Below are 27943 nucleotides of genomic sequence, written 5' to 3'. Positions count from 1 at the left end.
TCATTGCCCTCTTCCTCCACGACTGCGGTACCCCAGCAAGACCAGATTTAAGGGAGAGAGCCGGGGAGAGATGCGAATGTTCATTGAATCTTCTGCCTGCTCTTCAGTCCCTGCAACAGCTCTTCAAGTGAAGAACTGTCTCTTTTACAGATGAGAAAACTGCGCTTGACAACATGCCCAGAGTTCTAGAACTAATAGAGGTGGGGTTTGGGCTCAAGTCCAGGTCTCTTCAAATCCAAGCCCCTTCTTCACTGTCACACTTCCCCAGATCCGCGCCTGCAGTCCTCACCCTTCCTAATTTGGCGGGATGAAAACCTCCTCTTTACAATCTTTCTCAAGATCTTATGTCTTCCTAGTCTGAGACTGCCGATGACCTAAAATAGGGTCTTCAAGAAGAAAAAAAAAATCTTTGGGAAAACTGGGAGCCTTCCCAAGCTTTAATCTGTGCATTTACATCTGGAAACCAGGAAAACAGGCACAGCTGTGCTTGGGTCAGACTGTCACCTGGGTCATCCTACGTCCACTAGCCCTGTGTGGACAGGAGGAGAGTGCATTTCACAGGGCGGATGCAAGGCCCTGCCTCTGGTTCAGGCAATGCTTCCACACTGTTTGGGTCCCTGATGGCTCAGTGGGTTAAGAATCTGCCAGCAATATAGGAGACACAGGAGACCTGGGTTCCATCCCTTGGTTAGGAAGATCCCCTGAAGAAGGAAATGGCAACCCACTCCGGTATTCTTGCCTGAAAAATTCTATGGACAGAGGATCTGGGTGGACTACAGTCCAAAGGGTCGCAAAGAGTCCCACAGGACTGAGTGTGCATAAGCACCGGGGCAATCTCACTGTAACATGGAACTGTTAACACCTGTCCTGCCTCCCCAACGGGGGCTAAGATCAAATGAGATACTAGGCTGGGGCCTGATATAACTGGATGAGGTAAGAGATGGCAAAACAGTTTGAAACCTGCAAAGCAGTTCCCTCCAGTGTTAAAGTAAGCCGGCATTTGTTTTTGTTATCATCCCCTCTCAGCGGAGCCCTCTTCCCAGGGCAAGCTCCATAGTAGGAGCTCCCCATAATGACTGAGGTTTGAGAACAGCCAGAAGGCACGGGCACCACGAAGCCATTTAAAGCAAACCAGAGGAAGTCCTGTCCCTCACTATTTATTTTATGAAGTTAGAGGCTGGATACTTTAAGCAAATGTTTTCTTCATTGTGGCAGTCCGCGAAAACAATGGGGCAAGGGCGGCCCGGGTTGCGGCGGGGGGAGACCCCGGGGAGGTTCAGGCCTCCACCCCTCCTATCCCCCACCCCGAAGTCTCCGGAGAATGACAGGAAAAAATTAAAGACATGGCTTTTCTTTTCGCCGTCACATGTCTGCGCTGCTGCTGTAACCAGAACCTGCACCAATTGGAAACGTTTCACCTCCTCCTCCTCCCCGCCCCTCCCCCGGCACGTTCCGGAGCCGACCCGGTGGAGGACTCCGGGGAGTTTGCCAAACACAGCAAACACTGGGGCGTGAGCGGCCGTAGGGGGCTCGGCCTCGGATCTCTCTGCCTTCCTCCTCGGTTCCCTCCCTTCCACACTGTTTTCATTTTCTAGGACTTCCTCCTCCGGGCTCGGGAGGGAGAGGAAAGACGCTGCCGTGCGCCCGGGGTGTTGTGTGAGTGTGTGTGTGGAGTGTGCGGTGTAACATGCTGTAATGGGAGCGGCGTCTGAGAGCCCTGGACTGCAGCGGCCGTTCTGATCGCCGGAGCACCTGAGCACACGCCTCCCCGAGCAAGGGCGACCTGTCCCTTCAGGTACGCGCGGCGGCCGGCCCGTCCGGGCTGAGCGGCTGGGTGTGTGTGTGCGCGGGTAACGAGCCGGCGAGGCAGCGCCCCAGGTCGGCGGCCGGTGGAGCGCGGAGCCCGCGAGGCGCCGGCGTGCGCGGCGCTCGGGCGGCTGTGCCGGCGTGGACGCCCACCCCCGGGCGCCCTTGCGCGCGGGCAGCTCGGCGAGCCGGTCGGCGCGAGAGGCGGGGGCGCGCGCGGGTCTGGAGCCGAGGGCGGCGGAGGTGCCTCAGGTCCTGCTCGAGTCCGCGGACCCTCGCCGGATGCATGGCGATCGTGCACCTGGGAAGTTAAGGGGCGGCGGGTACGGACTCGGCCTCCAGTGTGGTCGTCGTGGTCACGACTGCGGTGGGAGACCCCGCAGGTGGGAGGCCCTACTGTGTGCGTGTGTGGGGGCTGCCGGCCCGCAGAGGCGGGCACCTGGGCGCGCACGGGAGGGTCTTCTGCGTTCCCGCTCCCTTAGCCTTTGGAGTCCGGTGTGTGTCGGAGGCTGGTACCCAGCGCGCGCGGCGCGCCGGCTCCACGCGCTCCCCGAGGTCGAGCGCCGGCCCGGCCCCCGGCGGACGTTGGCCGCCGGTGCGCGTGGGCGCCCGCCCGGGAGGCGCGAGCTGCCTCCGGGCGCGCGGCGGAGGGGGGAGGGGAGAGAAGCCTCTCTGGGCGCGCCAGGCCCCGCCCCCGCCTCCCGGCCGGCTCACCTGGGCCGGCGCCCCACCTGCCGGGCGCTGGGGGCTGGCCCGGGGGCGTGGCCTTGGCGGGCCCGGTGGAGCCCGGCGGAGCCCTGCCGAGGGCGGGCGGCGCCTCATTCCAGGGATTCCTCGCGCTCCCGCGCTCGCGTCCGCTGCCGAGCCGGCTCTAGGCGCGCGCCGCCCGCGTGTGCGTGTGGGTGTGCGGAGCGGCGGGGGTCTGTGCGGAGCGCGGGCGGGAAGGCGCCTGCGCGTGGGCGCACCCGCGGAGTGCGCCCGGCCCCGTGCGCCCCGCGGTCGCGCCCCTGCCTCTGCCCGCAGCGGGGCCTAGCCGGCCCGAGGTGGGCGCGCAGGGAGCCGCCCGGAGGTGAGTGCGGGAGAACCCGGCCGGGTGAGGGCTGGCCTGCGGGGAGCTCAGGGGTGGGCTGACTCGGAGCGGGACGGGGGCGTCCTCCTGGAAGGACGAGGCGGTTTGTTCTTGCGGGGCGCTTCGAGCCTCCCAGAGGGAGAGCTCTAGCGCCTGGAGTGGAAGGTGTCTTGGGAGTCGGCCGCGAGGCGGCGGCCGGCGCCCTGCAGCCCCATGGTCGTGGCCGGCGGCTAAGGACGGCTGTGGGGCGGGATCGCAGAGCTGGGCAGCCGGGACCGGCTCTTCCTCTCTGGGTACTTCCTGCCCCCTCCCCAAAACAAGACGGCACACTTTTCCTGCAGCGAATGCAGGCCTCGCCGCAAAGCAAAGGTCTTTTCTGTTTTTGTTTTGTGTAAAGTCTCCTTTTATTCATCACTTGGAGACCTTTAAATAGGTTAGGATGACAGTACTTGCTGGGGCTATTAGTTTTCACTTGCGCTAACGGCAACTGTTCGTCTGTTTAAACCAGGTGATTTTTTTTTTTGTTTTCAATCGGTTTCACTTTGATCATTTGTGCTGTGTGTTTGCTAGTTGTATTTCCTTCTCTGCGGTTAATAAGAACCAGGAGCCTGGGGGGCGGGGGCGGAGGCGGGTCTTCTAGTTTCTACGAGCAGCTGGTTGCCCCCTGTATTCGAAAGGTACTATCTCCTGTAGTTTGACTTTTTTCAAACTCAAGCCTACTTTGATGAAAACGAAGGCTCGCATCTGTTTCCTCTGAACATTCAAAGACAAAGGCAACAAGTGTTACTTCTATTAGTATTGGAAGATCAGTTTTGCGTTCCATTTTAGCATACCAAAAACTTTAACTCTTTCTCTAGCGTCAGAGTCCACAGACTTGTAATGTTCATTGTTTCCTGCTTGGAGCTGATGAAGTCTGCGCATGAGCCTGCGGGGAGCAGCGTGGGTCTTTTAAAGAGCGCTGAGGGGTCAGCGTCTCGAGGCTGTCCTAGGGTGGGGCGTGTTCTTGGAACAAGTTAGCTATCGTCTGTCTCTCACTCTCAGTGCTCTCATTTAAATAATGGGTTAGGAAATGCTTAGAAGTTTGTTGTCTGCACTCTGGACAGTTGTGTGTGTGTGTGTGTGTTTCCTGTTGCATCTGGCTGAAAAGTCATCTCCCTCCTAGCAGAAATGATGTAAACCCCTCAATTTGTTCTTTGACTTTGGCAGTGGTTTAATCCCAGGCTGATTTCCCTTGCCACTGTTTTCTCACACTTCTGGGCAGCCAGCCTTTGCTTTCCATTTGGAAGAGAATACAAACTAATTTTTATGTTGACCAAAACACAATACAATTAAGAAGATAATTCTGCTATAAATAACCATGAACTGCATTCCAAAACTGTGAATGCTGTAGTAAAAACAACTCCCCCGGGCGTACTTCTGGAGACTTGAATTCAAGTCTTATCCTTGTCACCTACTCAGTTTTGTGACCAGAAAAATTTCCTGCTAGTTAACAGTTTGTGCTTTATTTTCCTCTGTAAGAGCGTGATAAAATCTGTTCTGATCCATCAGAGTTTCAGGAATTACAGGGAAGAGTGTGCTTTGAAAAATATTTTGTGTTACGCTATTTATAAAAGTCTTTGAAGATTTCAAAGAGCTTCATAAACACTGTTGTTGCAGCTTCTCCCTGCTGATTTAGAACTGCCACTCTACCTTGTAAAGATTTTAACCTGTCTTACAAAACTGTCCCTTTCTAATGGTCTGTTTGGTAAGAGTTCCATAGTGGGAAATTCCTTTTCACTCCTTAGGGAGCCGGCCTTGTCATCATCCTCTGGTGGTTGCCAAAACAAATCCTAAGAAGATTTTGCTTTGTGTTTGTTCCAGGTGTCTCTCCTCCATAATTTTGCTGTGCTACTTTCAGTTTGCCTTAATTAAATCGTAAGTAAAATACTCATAATAAAAGCTGCCTTCCAGCCTTGAGTATGACTACAAATGAGTCGCTGTAAGTTTAGGAGGTAAAAGTCAGATCCACTGGGAAAATGCTAATGTAACTAAAATCATGACTCTGTGTGGTAGCGTTAACATACCAAGTTGTCTGTTCCTTGATTGTTAGACAAGCTGTTGCAGCTATGAGAGCCTGGTGAAAGAGTTTTGTTTTGTGGGTTTTTTTTTTGGGGGGGGGGTGTTAAGTTTCTGCCAGGTATGTTGACTGAGGCACATTTGTGATTCTTTTAGGGAGCCTCTCTGAAGTTAGTCAAGTCTATATGTGGGAGCTTAAGAGAAAAGGGGATACGACTGATCAGTCTCTAGCCATTTAGGATCTCTCCACATTAAAGCAGTTTAAAAACCCAACAACTTAGAAATCAAACTGCCAAATTTTAATAATACAAACTGGCATGGTAGGGAAGGAAGACGTGTTTGCAGGTGGTGCTGAAATCAGAGGAATCAGTGTTTGCAGGTATCTTGAGGCCTGATAACTGGATACAGTTGATTCTCATTATTCATGGATTTCTGTGTTTGTGAATTTGTCTCCTCAGTAAAATTGATTTGCAGCCCCAAATCAGTACTTGAGACAGTTTCATCCTAGGCACAGGGGTTCAGCATTCACTAACTTAAGAGTTCTCAGAGGCTTTACAGAACATGTTGATGGCAAATTTTGAGAACTGACCATATTTAATGATGCAGATAAGGAAAGGCCTTCCTAGTGATGCAACGTGTTATGGGTCAGAAGACTTTTCTAGGCTGCTGATAGGTGGGGAGTGGAAATTTTGGCGCAGTGGGGAGCTCGACCTGGGTATCGTGGGAAGTTTGCCAACTTGGGCTGTAATGTAGGTCACGTCACTCATTCCTGGGGGTGACAGATCCCTAAGAGGACCTGTTAGTACTTCTGAATAGGAGATTCTCAGTATCCTAGGAAAACAAGTGACAAGAACAGGCATGTCCAGAGTAAACTGAAAATGCCTGTGAAGTGCTGTGGAAGGCTGAGGTGTCGAAAATAGGTTCACAGTAGCCTAAATATGACAAAAGAAAAGATAATCCCTGGTTTTATTTGACAACCAAGTTGAAAACCGTGGAAATTGGTAGTTTACTCAAAAAGTCCAGATTTGAAATTTCATTTTCCCTCCTTGGACACGGTGGGGTTAGTGTGGGCCCTCCCATACAGGCATCTTCCAGTGGGTATTTTGTGGAGCTGGGTGAACTTCAGCCAACAGTAAGAATTTTGCGCTGGCATTGAGCAGCTTCACCCAAAGGGTGTGAAATACACGGTAACCTGCGTTCGGTTTTGCGGCTGTAAGTCCATATAGGTGGCCCTCAGCAGGCACATGGTCGCGTTCATACTGTCCATGTGTTTGCACGGCTGACACTGATGCCAAACAGTAGCTAAGGATTTTAGTTATGGTTGGGCAGTTTGTCACCAGAATCATCAAGATGACGAAATGTCACACCCCACCCCCAGGGTGGGGGAGGGGCGTTGCTGAGGGTGCCCATCGACTCAAGCCTCGGACCACTTTAGTATCAGAAGAGTTGGTTGAGTTGAGTGCTCACGCAGAGATTTCCATCCAGAGTGGTACCTGTGATTCAGCCCTGCTGGCTGTGTTGATGATGTGATGGGAGGTACGGATGATCAGGAGACAGAACTGAGTTGATGGCAGGCACCTGATCCTGGTTCCTGATTCCTGAGATGTCCCACATGGGGAGAAAGCGATTGGTGGCCGCCCAGCCTGTGGACCTGCCCTATTGAGCCTTCACGGGGTGGGGGAGGGGGGCACGTTAAAGCCCTACAGGAGGTATACACGCCTGTACTAACTTAGTTTTCTAGAACAAGGGAAGCAGCACCAACAGAGCTGTTTCTCATCCTGGGGCTCATGCTGGCGGTTAATAATCCCCTGAAAGAATCTATAAGTGAAGTGAAGTCGCTCAGTCGTGTCTGACTTGTGTGATCCCATGGACTGTAGTCTACCAGGCTTCTCTGTCCATGGGATTTTCCAGGCCAGATTACTGGAGTGGGTTGCCATTTCCTTCTCCAGGGGATCTTCCTGACCCAGGGATCGAACCCAGGTCCCCTGCATTGCAGGCAGATGCTTTACCCTCTGAGCCAGCAGGGAAGCCCGAAAGAAGCCATCCTAGGGGCCTTAAACAAATATGTTTTTAATTCCCTGGAAATAAGCATAGAACTCCTAGAAGTATTGTTTATATTTCAGACATTCGACCGTCAAATGAATTTTCAGAAATCATTCTGTGTAGAAGTAAAGAATTGGATACAAGGGGAAGGGAGACAAGTCCTTCTCACATTGTAGATGTGTACATTTCAAGAAGACAGGTCCGTAACTCAGGCCCAGGACACGTCCCAATAAGAGAAGCTGGACAAGCAAAGGATCCATCTATTTATACTCTGTCTTTGGAAATATGACCATTGAAAGAGTATTATGAATAAAGACTGGCTTTCTGTTTGGGAGTGTGGCATACGATTTAACGTAAGAACTACAAACAGCAATGTGAAATTTTTCAGATATCATTTACTGAACCTTCAGAGTTATCCCTTGTAGTTTAATAGCAGGTTGTGTTGAGCATGACTAAGTGGAAACCGACCTTCCTGATACTGAACCTGTTCTTGGAGTTTGAAGTCCTCGGGGCTTATGTTAATTCCTGTGCAGCTGGAGTCCCAAGAATCCTTTGGCATTGCTGCCAGGGTCATCTGTCCCACTCTGCCCGGCCGACTTGGTGCGAGAATCTTCTTACCTGCCTTGGTTATGGTTCATGGGACTCTGCTTCTCTCTTTCAGAGGAAGTGAAATACATCCTGGTTTTCATGTTCCCAGGAGGGGAGGGCTTGCTTTCCTTTGCTTTCTCCAGAAATTATCAGATGGTTCCCTCGTATACATCTCAAGGTATGGGGGAAAGAGCTCAGGGCTAGAAGGCTTGCCAGAAGGTATTCTTTATTTTTGGTTTTGATTGTGTATTTTGTCAGATAACTTAAGCTAAAACACTGCCTTCTCTCGAAAAGGTCTTGATGAAAATTAGCTGAAGAATTAGTAGCAAAAGCATTGGATGGTGATTCAGGAGACTTGGATTTTAGAGTTAGTTTCTTTAGGAAGTCAGCTTACATTCTCAGCACCTTGGTTTTTCATCTGTAGAAAGCTATAATCTATTTGGCCAACTCACAGTGAGAAGCAGGTAATGTATGTGTGTCATGAAAAGCACAGCTGTGAGGTGTCATCTGTGACAGTGCCAAGATAGTGCCCACTTGCCTTTACTGGGCATTTTCAGTTATGAGGTTGTATCATTTAATTCCATTCACTGGGCATTTTCAGGTACATTGTTATCATTTAATTCCATTCAGTGGGCATTTTCAGTTATCTTGTATCATTTAACCCACCTGCCAAGTTTGTGACCTTATGAAGTAGGCAGCCTTGTTAAGTTTTCTTTAGGTGAGCAAAGGTGGATCCAGAGAGGTTAAATGACCCCCGCAATTGGCGTTAGGCATTTGAAGTATGGAACATCGTAGGCTGAGTAAGTAAACGTATTGAAATGTAGGGCTTAGACTTAGGTTTTCTGATGCTGAAGTCCCTGTTCCACTAATTTAACACATGGTAAAGCGCAAGAAGGAAACAGCGTTACACGAATGAGAGAGGTTTCTAGCAAGAAGGACAGAGGCACAGATCTGTGAATTGAATGTTAACAGAAAGAATACATGTGTTGCCCGAAGTTACTGGGGTCCCAGTTGGACACACTGTGGTGGAGAAACAGCCAGGAGGTGAATTCACGTCGGCTTGATGTGCCTGAAGCTCTGCCTGCGTGTGGTCACTGAAATCTGGTGGCGATTCGGTCTGAAGTTTCATTTCAGTCAGCCTCACTGAGCTGCACGGCCAGCCGCATCGATCTCAGAGTGATCCGCCTTTGGCGTAGGTTGCTGCTGGGGCAGCGGGTTCACGTTGCCTTTCCTGCAGTCTCTATACAGTGTTTACCAGACAAGGAAACACCCAGTGAAAGCCTCTGACTTCTGCAGGGCCCCAGGGGCCGCACACCTGCTGCCGTGGTGAGAGCCTTCATGCTGTAGGCTTGGCCTACAGTGTGGTTATGAGCCGAGGTCGAGCTCGATGACCTCAGGAAGTGGTCCTGATGGAGTGAGGATGGGACAAGGCCAGCAGGGATTTGGGATACTGAAGAGTGTGCATCTGGGAGCTAGATGTGCCATCAGGGTCCCAGGAGAGTAATGTCTTCCGGTTTCAGGGTTTTGGCCAAGTGACGGCATGGCAGGAACATCAGGGGGATTTGACTGAGCCTCTCCCCACCTTCACCAGTTTCCACCTTTAGGCGAGACTCGTGGTGGTGATGGTGTAGTCGCCAAGTCATGTCCGACTCTTACGACCCCATGGACCCCCGAGGCTCCTCTGTCCCCGGGATTTCCCATGCAGGAATACTGGAGTGGGTTGCCATTTTCTTCTCTAGGGCATCTTCCCAGCCTCGGGATCGAACTCAGGCCTCATGCGTTGCAGGCAGATGCCTTACTGACCCAGCCACCAGGAAGCTGAGACTCGCACTCTTCCCTGTATTACACTGTAGTTGGGCCACTGCCCCTGGAGGAGCCGTGCAGTGAGCCAAGCCTGGGCTGGATTGTTTTACCCTGGAAATCTCCTTGGAAGATTTCTACGACATATCTTGTTCCCGTGTCTGAAAACAAAAACAACTAATACACCCCATAATTCTATTCCCATAGTGGGGTTCATGTCCTCTTGTGGGTCTGAAAAAAAAAAGATTCCTTAGTGGAAACCCAGAATAATGGTGTTCACATTTAGAGCTGAGCTTTTCGTCAGCACTGAATATCCCTAAAGTTTAGTAGCTTTATCATTGATACCTCTGTCTGTCTGCTTAGTTGCTCAGTCGTGTTTGACTCTTTGTGACCCCATGGACTGTAGCCCGCTAGGCTCCTCTGTCCATGGGATCTCCAGGCAAGAATACTGGAGTGGGTTGCCGTTTCCTCCTCCAGGGGATCTTCCTGACCCAGGGATCAAACCCGCATCTCCTGAATTGGCAGGCAAATTCTTTACTACTATGCCCTGTGGGAAGCCCCTCTTTGGTACCCTTTCTTAATTCTTCACAATAAGCTGAAAGAATGTATTATTGGGGATAAGGAAGTCTCAGAAAAGGAATATGGGCTGGCAGAGAAAATACCATTGCCTGGGGAAAAGAAAAAAAAACACCAAAGTATTTGTTCTCCTCACGATGAGGTACGTTCATAATTGACAACAACCACACGAAAAAGCGAGAATGGACTGGGCCAGAAAAGAGTTGCAGGGCAGCAGATCCCTTGCAGATGGACTCTGTGTCTTTATATAGAAGGACATTCCTCTCCCTTTAATGGGGTTATTATTGTCTTCCGGGTGTCAGCGTTTCAAGTGATTATGTTTTTGGTGATCGTGATGCTGTAAAACCCGTCACAGAATTGGGAACACTTCACTGGTGGGTACTTAGATTAACTTTCCGGATGCTGCGTAATCTTTTGCAAAAGCTCGTAGGTGATTTATGGGTTCATAAAGGATATAAAATAAACCAGACTCGTCTCTCCACTGTTTAAAACCATTCAGACTGTTCAAGGACTTTTCCCTAGGAATAAGACCTCAGCTGCGTCACACCCCGCAGAGGGCGAGTGACCTGGCCCGTGCCAACGTCCTGCATTGCCCCCGTCTCCTTCACCGCGGTCACAGCAGCCCCCTGCGTCCACAGGGTCAGCTTGGCCTGTCCCCTGCCTCCCCGTCACAAGCTTAATGGCTCTCATCCTGTGGGTCTCCCATCCCAGAGAAATCTTCTCTGTCTCAAGTAGTGGCCAGTGCCCTTTTTCTGGTGCGTTTAGCATTATTTGCAGTTTATTATGTTCATATGTATATTTTCAATACGTACGCAGTCTTTTAAAAACTGTTTATTTGACTTCATCGGTCTTAGTTGCGTCGTGAGGGATCTCTCATTGACGCACACGGACTCTCTAGTCTTGGCACTTGGGTTCAGGAATGAAGGCACGTGGGCTCCGCTGTCCGACCAGGGATCAAACCAGTGTCGCCTGCGTCATACTGCGATTCTTAACCCATGGACCATCGAGGAAGTCCCCTGTTCACGTATGTTTTGAGGACACAGATGTAGAGCGACTTCTCAGGTCACACAGGTGGGAAGTCGCCGAGCCCCGGCCGACTCACAGGGTTAGTGACCCCCTGGCCCCAGAGAGTCCCCTCTCCAATCACCATGGTGCCGTCTTGCTCATTTCCAGTGGGGTGTGACCCTCTCTCAAATACTGTAGCCATAGTTCCCCCCCTGCCACGTTACTCACTTGTTTCACTGGGTGTCCTGGGCTGTGGATGTTGTTTGAGATGTAAGTTTCAGACGTCTGTTTTGTTTGACTGTTATCTTCCGCCTTGACTTGCTGAGGTCTGCTGTGCCTGCATAACGCCTGGTCCTTGGTCCTCATCTGCCCCGTCGTCCTTATCTCACACCTGGCTCCCCCAGAAGCCTGCCCCCTGGCCCGCCAGTGACTCCTGACTGCACCCCTTCAGGCCACACCATCCTCCCATCACCTGCTAAACCTCAGCATCCCTGACCCCACTCCCCGGCCCGCTCAGGGGCTCACCACTGCCCGCTGGTTACCTGCTCCAGTGAGTGGAAACCGGTCTGGCCAGCCGTGGGCTCCCTCCTGGGCCTCCACCCACATCTTGCTTCCCAAACTTTGCTGCTGCTCCCCGATGAGACTCCCGGTCCTGACCGGGCTGATTCGTCTCCCTCCCTGCTTCTCATTCCTCCGCTGTGCCTTCCCTCAGGCTGTGGGTCCAACAGGACTGTACACGTAAGGATCAGGGTACTCACACTCAGGAAGTATTCAGACCGTGTGATCCAGGTGGCTGGGAGAGGTCTGCGAGGAGAGACCGCCCAAGGGAGAGGGATGGGAAGGAAACCTTTGAAGTGGCTTCTTAAAACACACACGCGTTCACAGGGTAAACACTTCAGCTGACACTGATCTTTTATGCCACACTACACATTTTACTGTTATATTTTGCCTTTTGTTACCCTGACCCATGTACTTCATGAACAAGGTTGTAATGTCTTAAAAGCAGGCGTGATATCTTCTGTTCCTCTGTGACCTGTCCCAAATACTCTGCTGAACTCAATAGTTGTGCAATAAAAGTTGGTCGGTGGCATTTATAAGATTGCAGCAGATGGCAGGTGCTTTGTAGGGGAACTTTAAAGCACCTAATCTCTTATCTACCTACTTTGAACCTAAATCACTTGGGAAGAATAAGCTTAAATATGTGATCTTCCACTTGCTCGAATTCTGGACCTACTTTTGTGTATCCTTTGGTATCTTTATGCCTCGATATTTTGCTTCTGGGCAAATACTTTGCGTAAGAGGCGTATGTTAATATGTATCTTTGGGTGTTTAGAATTTTGAAAGAGTTGTCCTTCAGCTTACTGAAGCAATTAATTTAGGAATTGTGAGCCTAAATACTGACCTACAGAATAGACTGCTTATCAGCATTTACTTAATCAAAATAAAAGACTTGTAACTCACGTTTCCTGAATAGGGAACTGGCTTGGGTGAACAGAGTAACTGAGTTTTCATGCGTTCAACAAGCCTTTTCCTGTCAGTCTGTCCCAAACTTTCATTTTCTCCACCTTTGAGCAAGTTCCCGAGTCTTCACTCTGAAGGTGATCTTTTCAGTTGCATAAGAAAGACGAGGACTGTGCATCTCATTCATTTTCCTCTCAAGTGCCTCTGAGTTTACTTGCTCCCTCCTTGTCTCTGAAAAAGAAGAAGTTTACTATGTACGGGTCCTCCCTGCCACTCAGAGCCTTCTTGGATTCTCCCCTTTCATGTTGAGACTGGAGGAGGTTGCCATTTTCTCCTCCGGGGGATCTTCCCGACCTAGGAATCGAACCCGAGTCTCCTGAAATGTAGGCAGAGTCTTTACCACCTGAGCCACCAGGGAAGCCCCTTTCATTGCGTTCTTCCCATCACATCAGATCATCCCCTGCCTTCAGCTTCCTGTTCCGCAGATTGTGACTATAGGCTGCTACCAGGATACCTTTCCTGGAATAGCACATCAATGGCCAACTCATTGCTCGGCTCAGAGATTTCAGTGGGTCCTTCATTGACACAAAATGCAGCCCAAATCCCTTGAAAGCCCTCTGTCCTCCGGTGACGTGGCGTCAGTCCAGGTTTCCATCCTTGTCGCTCACTTCCTGGCCCCACGCTGCTCACCTCGCTGATCTGGGCGCTGGTTCTTGAGTGCGTTCTGCTTCTGTCCTTCCCTTCCGTACTTGTCCGTCCGTTCTTCAGAGGCTCAGCTCACCTTCTGTTTTCTCCACAAAGCCTTTCAAAATTCGTTGGTATTTCTACAGGATTTTTTTTTTTTTCAATAGCACTGTTTTGGCACCTAGCACATTTCTCCCTAATCCTTGACTTCCCTAAGTATCCCCTAAGACATGTTTCAGGTTAAAAGAAGGGCCAGTGAAATTTGAGAGATTTCAAGTATATAGGACTGCCGTCCCTACCATCTCTGCCTGCTGCAGAAGGCACAGCAACCCATCAGAAGCCCAAGAAGGAAAAGAAATCGCTTAATGTGGTTTATTCTGGTGTTTCCCAAACTTATTTATCATAGAAAAAACTTTTTCTCACAAAATATGAACATCCAGTGAAACACTTGGGGGAAAAACACCGCCTTAAACTAGATTTCTTGTTGGCATGTCTACTGTATAAATTGAAAGCTCTTTGAAGCCAACTGCTGGGCTCTTTGTTTTTTCTGCCTTGGTACGTAGTCAATAATGTTTATTGAATGAAATCACGTTGCAGGATCAAGAGCTTATGTTTTTTCTGAGGCCCTCTGTCTAGTACTGGCATATACACAGTTTTGTTCAGTCTTTAAGCTGTGTCCGGCTCTTTTGGACCCCATGGACAGAAGTCGTCAGGCTTCCCTGTCATTCACCATCTCCCAGTGTTTGCTCAAATTCATATCTGTTGAGTCACTGATCCTGTCTAACCATCTAATCCTCTGCGGCCCTCTTCTTTTGCCTTCAGTCTTTCCCAGCATCGGGGTCTTTTCAAACGAGTTGGTTCTTCGCATCAGGTGGCCAGAGTATTGGAGCTGCAGCTTCAGTCCTTTCAATGAATTTCCAGGGTCGATTTCCTTTCGGATTGACTGGTTTGATCTCCTTGCTGTCCGAGGGACTCTCAAGAGTCTTCTCCACCACCACAGTTCAAAAGCATCAATTCTTTGGCGCTCAGCCTTCTTTCCGGTCCAACTCTCACATTGGAACATGACTACATACACAGTAGGTACTCAGTAAGGGCTGAAGAAGGCTGAATAAATGCTCGGTGTATCTAAAGGGTGCACTTAAGGTATTTTTTCTCAGTTGAACTAACAGGATCTATTTTCCTAATAACTGTGAGTGCATGCATGTGTGTGTATATATTTTTAAATAATCTCAAACAGGAATTTTTTTAGGTTTTCCACCACCTTCAGCTCTTCTTCAGTGTTTGCTTTTATAGCTGTGCTGTAATTTAAGAAAACAGAATTAAAAATAAAAATCCAAGTTTTATTAAAAAACATGATACGTGGCATTGATTGCTACAAAATAATGACATTTTAGAATAAAGATCCCTATTGGACTTAAAATGCCATTTAACTCACCAGTGGAATTCACACAGCTTTCATGAATCCATTGCATATTTTAAGCTCCACAGCTTTGTAGAGTCTCTTACCTCAGGAGGCAAAAGAACAGAGCGATTCAGTTGTTGTAATTTTTGTTAAAACTAACAAACCAACAGCCACCACCACCACCACAACAAAAGTGTTGCTGGTGTCATGCTATGCTCATAGAGTAGCTTTAGTTCTGAGAAGTGATTTTACTGGGTACGTCTGGACAGGCGTGCTGTTATACATACACGTAAACATTTATAAGCACAAATAACATGGGCATGAATATTCACAACATCCTTTCTTTTAGTCCTAACTTGAGCTGCTTCCTGGAATCGGCACGGTTTGGTTTAGTGAACAGAATGGAATTTAACCCCTTTCTCTGTCTGTTCCCAAACCGTGTCTGTTGGCTTTCATCCCGGGCCAGAAAAAGTTTCATCTTCAGCATTGGGATCTGCATTTAATGGAGGAGTCGCCATCTCATGGGTAACTGCCAGAATTCTAGAAGAGTCTTTCGAATTCCTTTTAAATTCTTCTTTTCCCTTCTAGGCTCCAACCAGGAATGGAGACCCCACTGGATGTCTTGTCAAGGGCCGCATCACTGGTACACGCCGATGACGAAAAGCGTAAGTCGGGAATCCATTCTAAGAGCTTTGCACCTCTCCCCCCTCGACTCCTGCAACGTCGTAACATCAGGTGTTTCTCCACATGGTTTCGGGGCTGTACGCTGTGAACCTGGCTTGTTTTCTTCCGAGATAGCAGCTTGGCGTCCTTATTTTTGTTTTCAAGAGCCAGAACCTATCAGTCTTGTAAATGATATCTTTGGATGCTAGGGCTTCAGCTGTTAACCTCAGGAAGTCCTTTCCTCCGAAAGATTCTCTTAAGTGGAACGTGGAGTAGAGATGCTCCTTCTGTGTGTCTCCAGAACTTTCGATAAATAGCTGTTTGTCAATAGACAGATTGACCGGCAGAGAACTAGAGATGCGAAGACTCATCCAGAATCATCTGTCATTGGAAGTGTGTGTATAACGGGAAATAGCCTTGCAAATCCCACCTGTACAGTTGAGAGAGGGTACTTACTGGGGTGGGGTATGCCCTGGTGTGGTGGGAGAGGGGTGGAAGAGAGGAGAACACTGATGTTGGAGGGTTGCTTGCCACTGTGTTAAAGTGATTCTCCTGCTCCTCCTCAGGCACCTTTGTTTTTAAATGTTACTGTTCACGGTTGATATTTGCAGAAACGATCGCGAGGGTTCTTTTTTCTAAGCCCTGAAATGCTACTAACAAAAGATTTATTGAGATGGAGCGTTCATACATGGTAAGTTCTGGAAGGAGGAGCAACTCTCTGGGTTAGTTCTTGACAAATTTGGCAGCCGGAGTGCAGGTTCCTTGAGACATGAGATCTGCTTTTTCACTCTCTGCTAGGACTTTTGTTTGTCTAAACCTCAACTCGCTCGCTAGTCACAGGAAATAGCAAGACCTGCTTCCAAAGTCTTTACGAAGATGACCTGGGCTACTGTGTTTGTAGAGGCTTGCCGTAGCCTCAACTCCTGGGGCCGCTGCCTTGCCCTGTCCTGTGGGCTCTGTGTGGGGCCCTCTGGTGGGACCTGATCTACTCCTTTATGTTATTACAGCGTCTGCAGCGTCGTCCCCTCCGCCGCCACTCACGCACGACCATCTTTAGATGAGTGATTGCATGAAGTAGCTGTTGAAGTTTGTTTTTTCCCCCCAGCCTCTTACATAATGTACATCTGTAATTATCCCTCCCTAAGTAACTGAAGCTCAGGGATGTTAAGCATCATTCCCAAGGACATTGAACTCTGCGGTGGCAGCTCAGGTTGTAGACTTTTTATCAAAACAACAGCAGCAAAAACCCCTTTATGCCACTAAGATTGCAGAAAGTGTTACTGACTTGAAGAGCTGGTTACAGATTTCTTTAAACATTACTATAGCCAATTTAGAAGCTTTTTTAAAAAAAAAATAAGACAATATTTCAAGTTTCTCTGTTTCGTGATGTTCAATTCGAATCAGTAAAACAGCATCGTGTTTGTGCATGTGAAAAATAAGTGATGCCCTCGTAGTGGCTTTTGTGTCCTAAGTGTAGAGAGGGTGAGTTCCTCTCCTTCTCTGCTACATTCTCGGGTTCCCTCCCGGAGCCCAGCTTCAGGATCCGTCCGCTCAGCCTGGAGGCCTGCATAGCGACCAGTTGTGTGTGCGCAGTGCTTGTGGATAAGGGGCATTTCTGGGTGGGCAAGGGCAGTCCTGCCTTTGTGGAGCTTGCGTCGCTTGCTAGTCGTGTCCGACTCTCTGCGACCCCCTAGACTGTAGCCCACCAGGCTCCTCTGTCCATGGGATTCTGCAGGCAAGAACGCTAGAGTGGGTAGCCATTCCCTTCTCATGGAGCTTATGAACCGATTTCTGCATTGACTCTGGAGGCTGTAAAATGTTCAGCAGGGGAGACTGGGCGTGCTTGTGACATAGACGCCAGGCTTCTGTGTTGCCTACAGTGTGGGAGAGCTGTTTTCACAGAAACCGAAGGACGCTGCCAAGGGAGAGGGGAGTTCTTGCCTTCCTCCTGTGATGAACACGGTATTAGTGCTTTAAGAGGAAGGTGGATGCCTGTGCAGGTCAGAAGGATCACAGGGTAGACTTTGTTCTGGGCTCCAATTGGTTTCACAGTAGGCCGGCATGGTTCTGGGGTCCCCTCTGTAATGGTTTCAGCATCTCTGGACCACTTTTGACATTTAAAGATAAGTGGGGGGAAAAAAAAGTTCAAAGATGTCCGTAATCATTATTATTAACGTGGGCAGCATTTTTGAGAAACTGTTTTGCTCTGGTGCTCTGCACTTCACCCACAAGAGAGCAGAGCCCAAGAACCAGAAATTCACTGTATTTTCTGTTACCTAGCAGTGTAAGGACATGAAAATTCAGGCAGTTTGTAGACAGAGCTGAGCATTAAGTTTACAGCCTTTCTGTGGATTTCTTCAGGCCCATTTGAGCTTTTTCAGCCTGATTCAGCGCTCTCTGCCCTAGACTAATTCTGTTTTAGCTTCTGTTGTAAGTTGCTCTTATACTTCACATTCTCTTCAACTTTAAAAAAAAAGTCTTGTGTATGTAATCTGATGTGGGTGTCTTATTACAAACAGAAAAATGTTCTACTATTAGAGATCAGGTTTCCAGCTCATGTGGGTGACCTCAATGGTTCTCTTTCCTTTTGCTGCTGGGGAGCCAGAGACTTGGGCATTTTTGAAGATGCTATTGTTTTAGCATTTGGAGGAGAACAGTTATCTGTTAGGAGTTGAGTACTTGATACCTGATAGCCTTAAGGCTTCGTCATGTCTACCAGTGAAGAATTAAATACCTCAACACTGCAGAGATAGTCAGTAGTGAAATGGTGGTTTTGTGGAAACACAATAGCTACTTATCTGGATGGCCTAGAAGGAATACGCTTACTTAAAATAATCCTTCCACTGCTCATGAGACTGATTGAATCAGCACCCTGAGTAATCCTGGAAGGTACTTAATGAAAGCGCAACACGATGGCCAATTTTCCATGTGCTTGAAGAATCTCTCTTCAAGCACAGGGATTATTAACACTGGTGCTGGGAGCACACGCTTACAATAATAGCGTGTGCTCGGTCGTGTCCGACTCTTTGCGACCCCATGGACTGCAGTGATTTCCCAGGCAAGAAGACTGGAGTGGGTTGCCATTTCCTCCTCCAGAGGATCTTCTTGACGCAGGCATCAAACTCACATCTCTTGCATCTCCTGCATCTCCTGCACCGGCAGGCGGCTTCTTTACCGGTAGCACTACTCAGGACCTCAACCTTTTACCAAGCCTGTTTTTAGGAGTCAAAATTTGAGCAGAGAATTTGAGGACAGGACAAATAGGCACCGATGTTTATATTAGTAACAGCACCTGGGTATGTCTGTACGGTGACATGGCCCTTCACCGTGATACGTAGAGAATGTTTTCTTTTTGGTAATTTTGTTTTTATGTGTCTTGATTATGAGTTCTTTTATCTGTTGACTTCCTCAGGCTGGAATAATTTTAAGGAGCATGTAGCTTTCTTCTTGAGGATTCTGGTGGCGGGGACAGTACCTTTGTTTCATCTAATGAAGGCTCATATGATCTGAACGAGACAAATGAGGTTGGTGTGAGTGACTCACGGAGAGCGGTAGGGAAAAAAGGTGGTTTTCACAGTGTTGCTGTTGCATCTGCTCCTAGAAATTCACTGACTCCTTGTGTGGTGACGATCACTGAACACTGACTAATTGATGAAGCATAATTACCGCTATCCTTGCAGGGAAAGCATTCCTGGGAGCACTGGCTTCTTGTTATCATGGGGGCTTTTTGTTATCATGTCCAGATGTGTGGACATTTGCATGTATATAGATTCTGTTCGGAGAAGGAAATGGCAACCCGCTCCAGTATTCTTCCCCGGGGAATCCCATGGACCAAGGAGCCTGGCAGGCGGTAGTCCATGGGGTCACAAAGAGTCAGGCACGCCTGAATGAGTAAACAACAAACAGGGTTCTGTCTGGGGCTTCCCTGGTGGCTCAGCCGTGAAGAATCTGCAACGCAGGAGACATGAGACTCTGGTTTGATCCTGGATGGGGAAGGTCCCCTGGAGGAGGAAATGGCTACCCACTCCAGTGTTCTTGCCTGGAGAATCCCGTGGACAGAGGAGCCTGGAGGGCAAGAGTCGGGCATGACCACGGCGCAGGTTCTGTTTTGCCTTAAAAAGGGAAAAAAGAAACCTATCGATTTAACGATAAAGAGAAGGTGTGCTCACTCTGTCTCCGATGGACTTCTGTCCCCCCGGGCGGCCAGCACTGCCTGCCGGTCAGGTCACCGTGTGGGTAGATCCTGGTGCCATAGCCGGTGCCTTCCTGTGACCAGACCATGCTGGGGACGCCCCTCATCCTTTTCTCTTTCTCTCCGTGCCTCTCGTCCTCTTGTCTTTGCTCTCCGCACCTGACACTGTGGCTTTTCCAACATTTTGGCCACGGCCCAGAAGAAGAAAAGCTTTCACCTTGTGACCCTCGGACTCATACAACTTCATGAAACAGTTCTTACCCTCACTTTTGCAGTTATAGCTTGAGTTGTTGTATTTCTTTGCATTTCACTCTGTCTGAGTAAAAGTTGGGTCATGACTCATTATGTTGACTTGAGGATCTGCAAATGAACTGGGTGGGACCTGTAGGCGAAAAAACATGATTTGGTTTTTTATCTCCTTCGTTGGATAAACTTGCTTCTGGCTCCTCCGTTTCTGTCCTGGGAGCTTTGACTAACCGCTGGGGCATGAAGGGTGTGCAGAGGAGCTGGAATCCGTGTGTGGCTGCACAGGGTGACGTCATCACATTGTTCTCAGTCGAGAGCCCTGGAGGCCTTGGCACGCCCACTCGGACTGCCCTTTTAGAAGCAGCTCTGCTGTAGCCTAAGGCTGTCCTCTTCCGGATTTTTAAAGTCAGTGCTCAAGAAAGCGGTCACTCCCCTTTGGTTAAGCCTGTTTAGGTCCCTCTTGTTCCCCCAAAGCATGCTCCATTGAGACTGCCCAGTAGACCCTGGGGAGCACACCGATCAGATCCTTTGCAGCCTAAGGTGAGGGCGTTGCTCACTGCATTTGTCCGTGCATCCTTTGTGTCCTAGCAGCTGTAGAGACACCATGTATCCAAGACCTGGGCTTTCTGTGGCCACGATTTCCAGAGAGAGGACGGAAGCAGTGATGGTACGCATTCTACAGTCGCCTCCCCAGCATGGGTCCCTTCCCCCAGGTGGCAGTTACTGAGTCACGGGTCCAGTAATACTCCTCGGGGACTTCAGGATCTGCCTCTCTAACCAGGAGGGGCTGGACGCTTCTGGGTGTGAGATGAAGTAATTCTTTGGCTCTCAGGACCCTTTAACCAGGTTCTCTGTTGTCCCTGGGTGTGTGCTCAGTTGTGCCTGACTCTTTCCAGCCCCCTGGACTGTAACCAGCCAGGTTCCTCTGCTTTGGGATTTCCCAGGCAAGAATACTGGCATGGATTGCCACTTCCTCCTCCAGGGGATCTTCCCAGCCCAGGGATGGAACCTGGGTCTCACGCGTCTCCTTCATTGGCAGGCGGGTTCTTTACCAGAAGCACCACCTGGGAAGCCTCCCCCTCCGCCCACTGCCCGTTGTTTATATTTCGTCCTATTTCCTTCTGTCTCTCTGTATGTATGTGTGTAGTGTTTGTATATGTGTATACACACATATGTAGGTTATTTTTACTGAAACATTTGAGAGCAAATGGCAGATATCATGCCTCTTTACTCCTAAGTACTTACGTATGTATTTCCTAAGAACAAGAACATTCTCTTGCATAACCACAGTTCGGTTATCTTTATTACAACGTTACTTAAATATACATAAGCATAAAACCGGGCATAAAATCTTTACGCGTATAGCTCTTTTACAGCTTCATAGCCAGAACTTGAACCTGCAGTTTAAACGTAGCCCACAGAAGTCCGCCACGATCCAGTAGATGACGGTAAACCCTGCTCCTCTAGCGTATGGCGCCTGGCACTGGCGAGCCGCGGTTCATCCCTTTGACGTCACCCTGCCTGTCCTGCCGTGCGTTCTTTGCAGCACTTCCCCCACCACGTTATCTCTGCAAACTCTTGTAAAGTATTTCATTGCATGCGTTACGGTGGCATAAACCACTTTTCTTGTAGTGCAGATAACCTCCATTTCAGGTTTGTTACTGTCCTTTTCTTATGAGACCCGGGGGGAAAAGTGCAAACACAAGTCACCAAAATGGTGTGCCAGCACTACGGTTATATAAACGGTGGGTGTCTGGTTCAGGATATGCTTAGGTCAGATGTTTTTTTTTAAGTGTTCTCAGTGAAATACCAGCGCAAGTGAAAACTCCTCCCAGACGCCTCAGCATTTGCCCGTGGACCTCAGTTTCAGGGTCGCTGCATTATCATTCTCACAAGAGCTCTCTTCAGGAGGTGCTGTGATCAGTCCCATTTTATGGACAAGGAAACAGGGAAACAGCGCCTAAATAGCTTGCCTAAGGATGCTTAGCTGGTCCTGGCGCTGCTGAGGTTTGAATTCGGGAGCCTGACTCTGGAGTCTAACCTCTCATTCCTCTATTCGGGTGTCCTCAGGTGGAAGGCATTGAAGACAAAGCTGTAGATTAAAACTAAAACTGTGTATGCTCCCTCCACCAATAAGTCAGCAAGAAGGTTTTCATTTGGAAAAGGCTTCCCAACCAGTGAACCAGCATTACCCGAGTGTTAGTAGCTGTGATCAGCCACACGTGGAGGATGGATGACGGCCCCAGAACTTCTTTGTACACTGTGCTTTCTCTTCCTGTGAGTACCTCTGTCTGCTCAAGGAGGGAATCGCAGCTCTTGCTGACACGGGGTGCTTGCAGAGAAACAGGATGCCTCACTGCCGAAGTGCCAGGCAGAGACGAGGTGACCACTGTCCAGAGGCGCTGAGTAAGGAAATAGGCTGGACTCAAGAACCTAAGGTTTTGTGGGTCTGTGTGAGTCCCCAGAGTTGTTTGAGGCGAAGGTTCTTCTCCATTCTGCTTCATATTCTAAGCGTGGACCATTTGGTGCTTATGATCAGCCTCTAATAAACATCTGTGGATAATAAAGTAACCATGGGAGTAAAGGCTCATCTCTAAGGAATTAAGTTATTGAACACTAGCAAAAATGATTTCGCTCTAATTATCACCATTACTGCCAAAAACGTACTGAGTCAACGGAGTACCGTGTCCCTCTCGATAATACTTTAGACTTTGCAAAACTTTTGCAGTAAGCTAAGTAGGAAGTGTCAGAGGGGAAAATGAAGCTTTAGGACTTTGGATGCCTAAATCAAGATTAAAGTTAAAAAAAAAGCTTGAGGTGCTTCTCCCCCCTCCCTACCTCAGTACCTTCGTGTGCAATCACATGCTGCTGTGCTCATCAGAATGTTGTTGTTTTGTTTAATTGCTAAGGTGTGTCTGATTCTTTCGACCCCATGGACTGTAGCCCCCCACCCCCAGCACTTAATAACTGGGTGTCAGCTGTTGGTGGTGCATAGTCCTCCAGGGGATGAAACCACTGGTCCTGGAGAGCTGTCTTCTTCTCTGGCTTCATGTTCCTACGCCTTTGGATTTTCGAAATAAGGAGACTGAATTTACTGCCTTTTGTTTTTTAGTAAGCTTTCGATTTTATATTGGAGTACAGGTGATTAACAATGTTGTGATGCTTTCTGGTGCACAGCAGAGCTGCTGGCCATACATATACATGTATCCATTCTCCCCCAAACTCCCCTCCCTTCCGGGGCCTACCACACAGCATTGAGCACCGTTCTCTGTGCTATACAGCAGGTCCTTGTTGGTTATCTTTAAATACAGCAGTGTGAACCTGTCGATTCTGAACTCCCTAACTATCCCCCACTGCCGGTAACCATAAGTGCCTTCTCTAATTTTGTGAGTCTGTTTCTGTTTTGTAAATAAGTTCATATCTATCATTTCTTTTTAGAGTCCCCATATAAGGGATTGGGTAGCCATTCCCTTCTCCAAGGGATGTTTCTGACTCAAGGATCGAATTTGGGTCTCCTGCATTGCAGGCAGATTCTTTACCATCTGAGCCACAAGGGAAACCCTGCATAAGGGATATCATACGACAATTCTCTTTCTATGTCTGACTTAACTTCACTAAAGGTTGGAGTTACTAATGTTTCGTGTGTCGTTATTTACCTTTCATGAATAGTGGCAGTGAAAAGGTCATTCCTCAGTAGCCCATTTTATTATGCTTTAAAAAGCTGCATGAAACAATAGGCAGGATATATTAGGAGCTTATTGAAGACACGCTCTAGGTGTGGTCAGAGCTTTCATCAAAGTGCTTCCTAGGGTGGGCACCTGGCATTTAATCAGAAGGGCTGCCCTCCAAAACCAGATTACAAGTGTCTCTGCTATTCTGGTGGTTTTATATCTGATCAAATTAGCATATGAAATGTTAGAAATGGATCTCACTGGTGGAAATAATGGCCTGTTAACTAGCATAATGGTTGTTGGAAATAGATTCTTCCACTTAATAGCTCTTTAGACACTTGAGAATACTATGTTAACTTTAAATGAATATTTTTCAACCTTTAGAAATCCTTGCTTTTTCTCAATACACATAAAAACATTTTGAGCTATTTTAATGTCATTTGCAATTAAATTGAAAATATCAGAGTCAAAAGTCCTTGGCTGAAATAAACACTGACCTTTTTTCACTTGATGGGTTCCTCCGTCCCCATCCTCTCTTCCCTTTCCTGTGCCTTGCGAGTCCTTGCCCCAATCAGCACCTTGTCCAAACATCTGCAGCACTAGCACCCTTCTTTGTTGGGTGTCTTCCAAACCATCACGGCAGGGTGTCTTCTCCCCACACCCCGATTCATCAGTGTCCTTCCTGTAAGGTGGGAAAGTGCTCTGTGTGTGTGTGTGTGTGTGTGTGTGTGGTCTGGGTGCAGTGCACCCAGGACCGCCACCAGCTTTGCCTTAGTCAAGAGTTCTTGGGGGTGAAGGGACAGAAGAGCGCGGATGCCTGAAGCCGCCAAGTGTGAGAGGGCAGGGGCACGGGACCCCGGGAGAACACAGCTCTTCCTCCCTTTCAGCGGGCAGCCCCTCACCCAGTTCCTGCCACGTCTGTGCAGGCGCTGGTTCCTGGGACTCGCCTGGTGGGCTTCCTCCCGCCCTCACTATCACAGTGGGAGCTTGAAATCAGCCCTGGTGGGAGTGCTGACACCAGACCATGATTTTCTGTTTTCTGTCCGTACAGAGCCAGTCCTTATCTCTGGCTCCAGCTGACTGCTTTTACACGTGAATGTGGAGCCCTGGTTGTTCTAGACAAGTGAAGCCTGGATTTCTATGTGAAATTTCTAGATATTTAAAATTCTGTATGAGGCCATCAGGAGCTCCCTCGCCAAGAGGGAACCAGTGAGTATGCAGCTCGTGTGTGCTTTCTGGCCTAGTCCCAGCACTTCTATTAATACAACTGAAGAACAGGTTTTTTGTTTTTTTTTTAAAGCAGCTTGCATCATCCTCTCTTCCCTCCCACTTTGTAGTTGTGAGTTCCTGTAGCAATTCTTTACGAACTCAAAAGGGAGATATTTAATATTAAAACAGCTCCTGGGATCTTTCATGATCTCCAGGTGGAAACGAATTTGCATATGTGTATATTTTTCTTCTCATCCAGACTTTTTATTTTTAAAAGAAAAATGGCTGGATCTTTTCTTCATCTTTTGTTTTCTTAAAGATTTATGTAGCATACTTACAAAATGCTTGTTGACGTGGCATTTTATGTGGATATAATTTGTAGAAGCAATACGTATGGGATTTACACTTTTAGAGAGATCGAATCCAGTTTGAAAAATCAAACTGTTGCCCCTCAGCGGCGTTGCGATCTATTGTAACTGCTTTTTCTTTATTGGATCGCGCTCTTGATTCGTTGTAAATGAAATGAGTAAATCTTCTTTGCATTTGAAATCTGGGGAGGTTGGCATTTCTTTCTCTAGGACTGCCTTTCTCATCACATTTTTTACATACATTTGTGTTTTTCCCCTGTGAAAAATATTGCTTAAATGTCCTTTCTTTTATGGAGCTTAACTTGTTTAACTAGGCTATAATCAGTTTTCTTTAATGAACTAGACAAAGCAGAAATCTGTTCCCCCCCAACCCCCACCAGTAAGTAGGAGTTGAGAACGATGATTTTTTTTCAGTTCCCAGCAAAGTGTTAGCTTTAGGGTGCTCTGAATAAAATTGAATTACATAGGAATGTTTCATTTAGGAATTCAGGAGGACAGACTGGATTTTTGGAGTAAATTGGCAGCCTGAACACATGTACCAGGTTCCTCTCTTATCAAAAACTCTGTAAAATGATGACAAAATAGACATTAAGAAAAATCTCTACCCCTGCTGGAAAACTAGCCTGGGTATCTGCCTTCATTACTCCAAAAGTTATAAGGAATTCCTGGAAAGCTGAAAACAGGTGGGAATAGATTAACAAAAGGAAGCAAAAACAAAAATCAAAAATCGTACGACACAGGTGCAAAGCCGAATTAAAAGCAGAACTTAACAGCACCGAGCAACTGCCAGTGGGAAGGGCCCCTGGAGCAAAATTCAGGCAATTAAAGTATTCCATCTGTAACAGTTGACCCAACCCCCCTCCCCCCCCCCCCCCCCCCCCCCCCGCCCCCGCCTCAGCCAAGAAGTTAGACTGTGCTCTCGGGAAAGTCAACATCCTGTTTGGGAGGGTTTCCCAAGTGGGTTTAGGGACCTGAGTGAGGAGCAGAGCAGAGCTTAACATCACTGTGGGCGCCCGCAACACGCAGGGTGCTGCGGAAGGAAGCCTCAGCCTTCTGGGGGCAGTGTCTGCTAAAATGCTTCACACCAGAGGCAAGACTTCATAGTTTTTGACAGGTTTGTTTTGTCTCCCCACCTGCCTGCTGCTTGGTCCTCACTCCCATACCCTGGAGGAAAGCCATCATTTGATGCATCCTATACTCTTGCCTAGAGCCCTAAGGTTGAGCCTCTCCGTGGACGACCTCATGCCAGAGAGGAAGCCTGCTTTACGTGTGCTTGTGGGTCGGCCCAGTCGTTTCTTAAGTATGAATGAATCTCAAGGGATCATTGGACATTTGAGTAAAACAAATCGGATGAAAGAAAAGACACGAGTCGCACACTTGGGAATTTAGGAGGTGTGTAAATGTATCAAGTAAGGGCTTCTTAGGTGGCGCTGTTGGTACAGAACCTGCCTGCCAGAGGTAAGGAGATGGAAGAGAGGCAGGTTCGATCGCTGAGACTCTGCTCTGGGTTGGGAAGAGCTGATGGAGCAGAGCAGGGCAACCCACTCCAGTGTTCTTGCCTAGAAAATCCCATGGACAGAGGAGCCTGGCGGGCGACAGTCTGGGGCCACAAGGAGTTAGACACGACTGAAGCGACTTAGCATGCACGCACACATTAAAAAAAGTAGTCTGCTATGAAAAAGCTGATTTAGAACAACAAAGTTAATGGAAGGTAAGTGAAGTGAAGTCGCTCAGTCGTGTCCGACTCTTTGCGACCCCATGGACTGTAGCCTTCCAGGCTCCTCTGTCTATGGGATTTTCCAGGCAATATACTGGAGTGGATTGCCATTTCCTTCTCCAGCGGATCTTCCCAACCCAGGGATTGAACCCGGGTCTCTCACATAGTAGACAGACATTTTACCATCTGAGCCACCAGGGAAGTCTTGGAAGGTAAAGCTATGATTATTGAATTTGAAAGATTAAAAAGATCAGCCAGGTAATCAAATAGGTATGATTAAAGACAAAGTTAGGGATCTGTAAGACTGGCAACAAAATGTTGTACAATTAGGTAAAGATACTGGGATCTTATACGTGTGTCAGATTGAAGTTCTGGTGGGGTGAGGCCAAAGCAATATTGAGAAGAGAATGCATTTATTAGGAAAATAGGAAATAAGTGAGTCAAATATTCAACCAAAACAATAACAGCAGAAAAACTGATATCTGCTCTTTATAAAAACAAAAATGAGCCAGCAAACAAACAATGAAACCCCAAACTTGTTTTTTTTTTTAATGTTGTTTGGTCACTAAGTCGTGTCCGACTCTGCAACCCCAGGGACTGCAGCACCAGCCTTCCCTGTCCTCATGTCTCCTGGAGTTCACTTAAACTCACCATCGCACGCTTTGTCACCGTGTCTCCTCCTGCCCCCAATCTTTCCCAGAGTCAGGATCTTTCCCAGTGAGTGGGCTCTTTGCATCAGGAGGCCAAAGTACTGGAGCTTCAGCATCAGTCCTTTCAGTGAATATTCAGGGTTGATTTCCTTTAGGATGGACTGGTTTGATTTCCTTGCAGTCCAAGGACTCTCAAGTCCTTTCCACCACCGTAGTTCATCAGTGCTCAGCCGTGTTTATGGTCCAGTGCTTACATCTGTACATGACTACTGGAAAAACCATGGCTTTGACTAGACGGACCTTTGTTTGCAAAGTGATGTTTCGGCTTTTTAATACACTGTCTAGGTTTGTCATAGCTTTTCTTTGAAGGAGCAAGCATCTTTTACTATTATAGCTGCAGTCACCATCTGCAGTGATTTTGGAGCCCCCCAAAATAAAATCTGCCATTGTTTCCATTGTTTCCCCATCTCTCTGCCATGAAGTGATGGGACCAGATGCCATGATCATTGTTTTTTGAATGTTGAGTTTTAAGCCAGCTTTTTCACTCTGCCATTAGGGTGGTATCATCTGTATATCTGAGGTTGTTGATATTTATCCCAGCAATCTTGATTCCAGCTTGTCATTCATCCAGCCTGGCATTTCACATGATGTACTCTGCATTTAAGTCATATAAGCAGGGTGACAATATACAACCTTGATGTACTCCTTTTCCAGTTTTGAACCAGTCCATGTTCCATG

At 48.1% G+C, this 27943-nt stretch overlaps 1 protein-coding gene across 6 annotated transcripts in view; it reads left to right on the top strand.

Moving 5' to 3' along the window:
• The first annotated feature begins 1433 nt into the window (after positions 1 to 1433).
• Positions 1434 to 27943, top strand: part of VGLL4 (vestigial like family member 4) — a 155763-nt gene continuing 129253 nt past the window's right edge. Inside the window, exons 1-3 of one of the 6 annotated variants that reach the window (XM_069560939.1) lie at positions 2669 to 2875; positions 4736 to 4789; positions 15078 to 15154. In XM_069560939.1, coding sequence (XP_069417040.1) covers positions 15091 to 15154 — 64 coding nt within the window. In that variant the 5' untranslated portion in view covers positions 2669 to 2875; positions 4736 to 4789; positions 15078 to 15090. Of the gene's footprint in view, positions 1796 to 2464; positions 2876 to 4735; positions 4790 to 15077; positions 15155 to 27943 lie in introns of those variants that run through there. The other 5 variants (XM_069560940.1, XM_069560937.1, XM_069560934.1 and 2 more) reach the window with 5 other exon arrangements.

The sequence above is a fragment of the Ovis canadensis genome, chromosome 19 (genome assembly GCF_042477335.2).
Source record: "Ovis canadensis isolate MfBH-ARS-UI-01 breed Bighorn chromosome 19, ARS-UI_OviCan_v2, whole genome shotgun sequence".
In the NCBI taxonomy this organism is placed as follows: Eukaryota; Metazoa; Chordata; class Mammalia; order Artiodactyla; family Bovidae; genus Ovis; species Ovis canadensis.
Note: the sequence above shows the minus strand (reverse complement) of the source record. Positions and strands in the feature narration are given on the sequence as shown.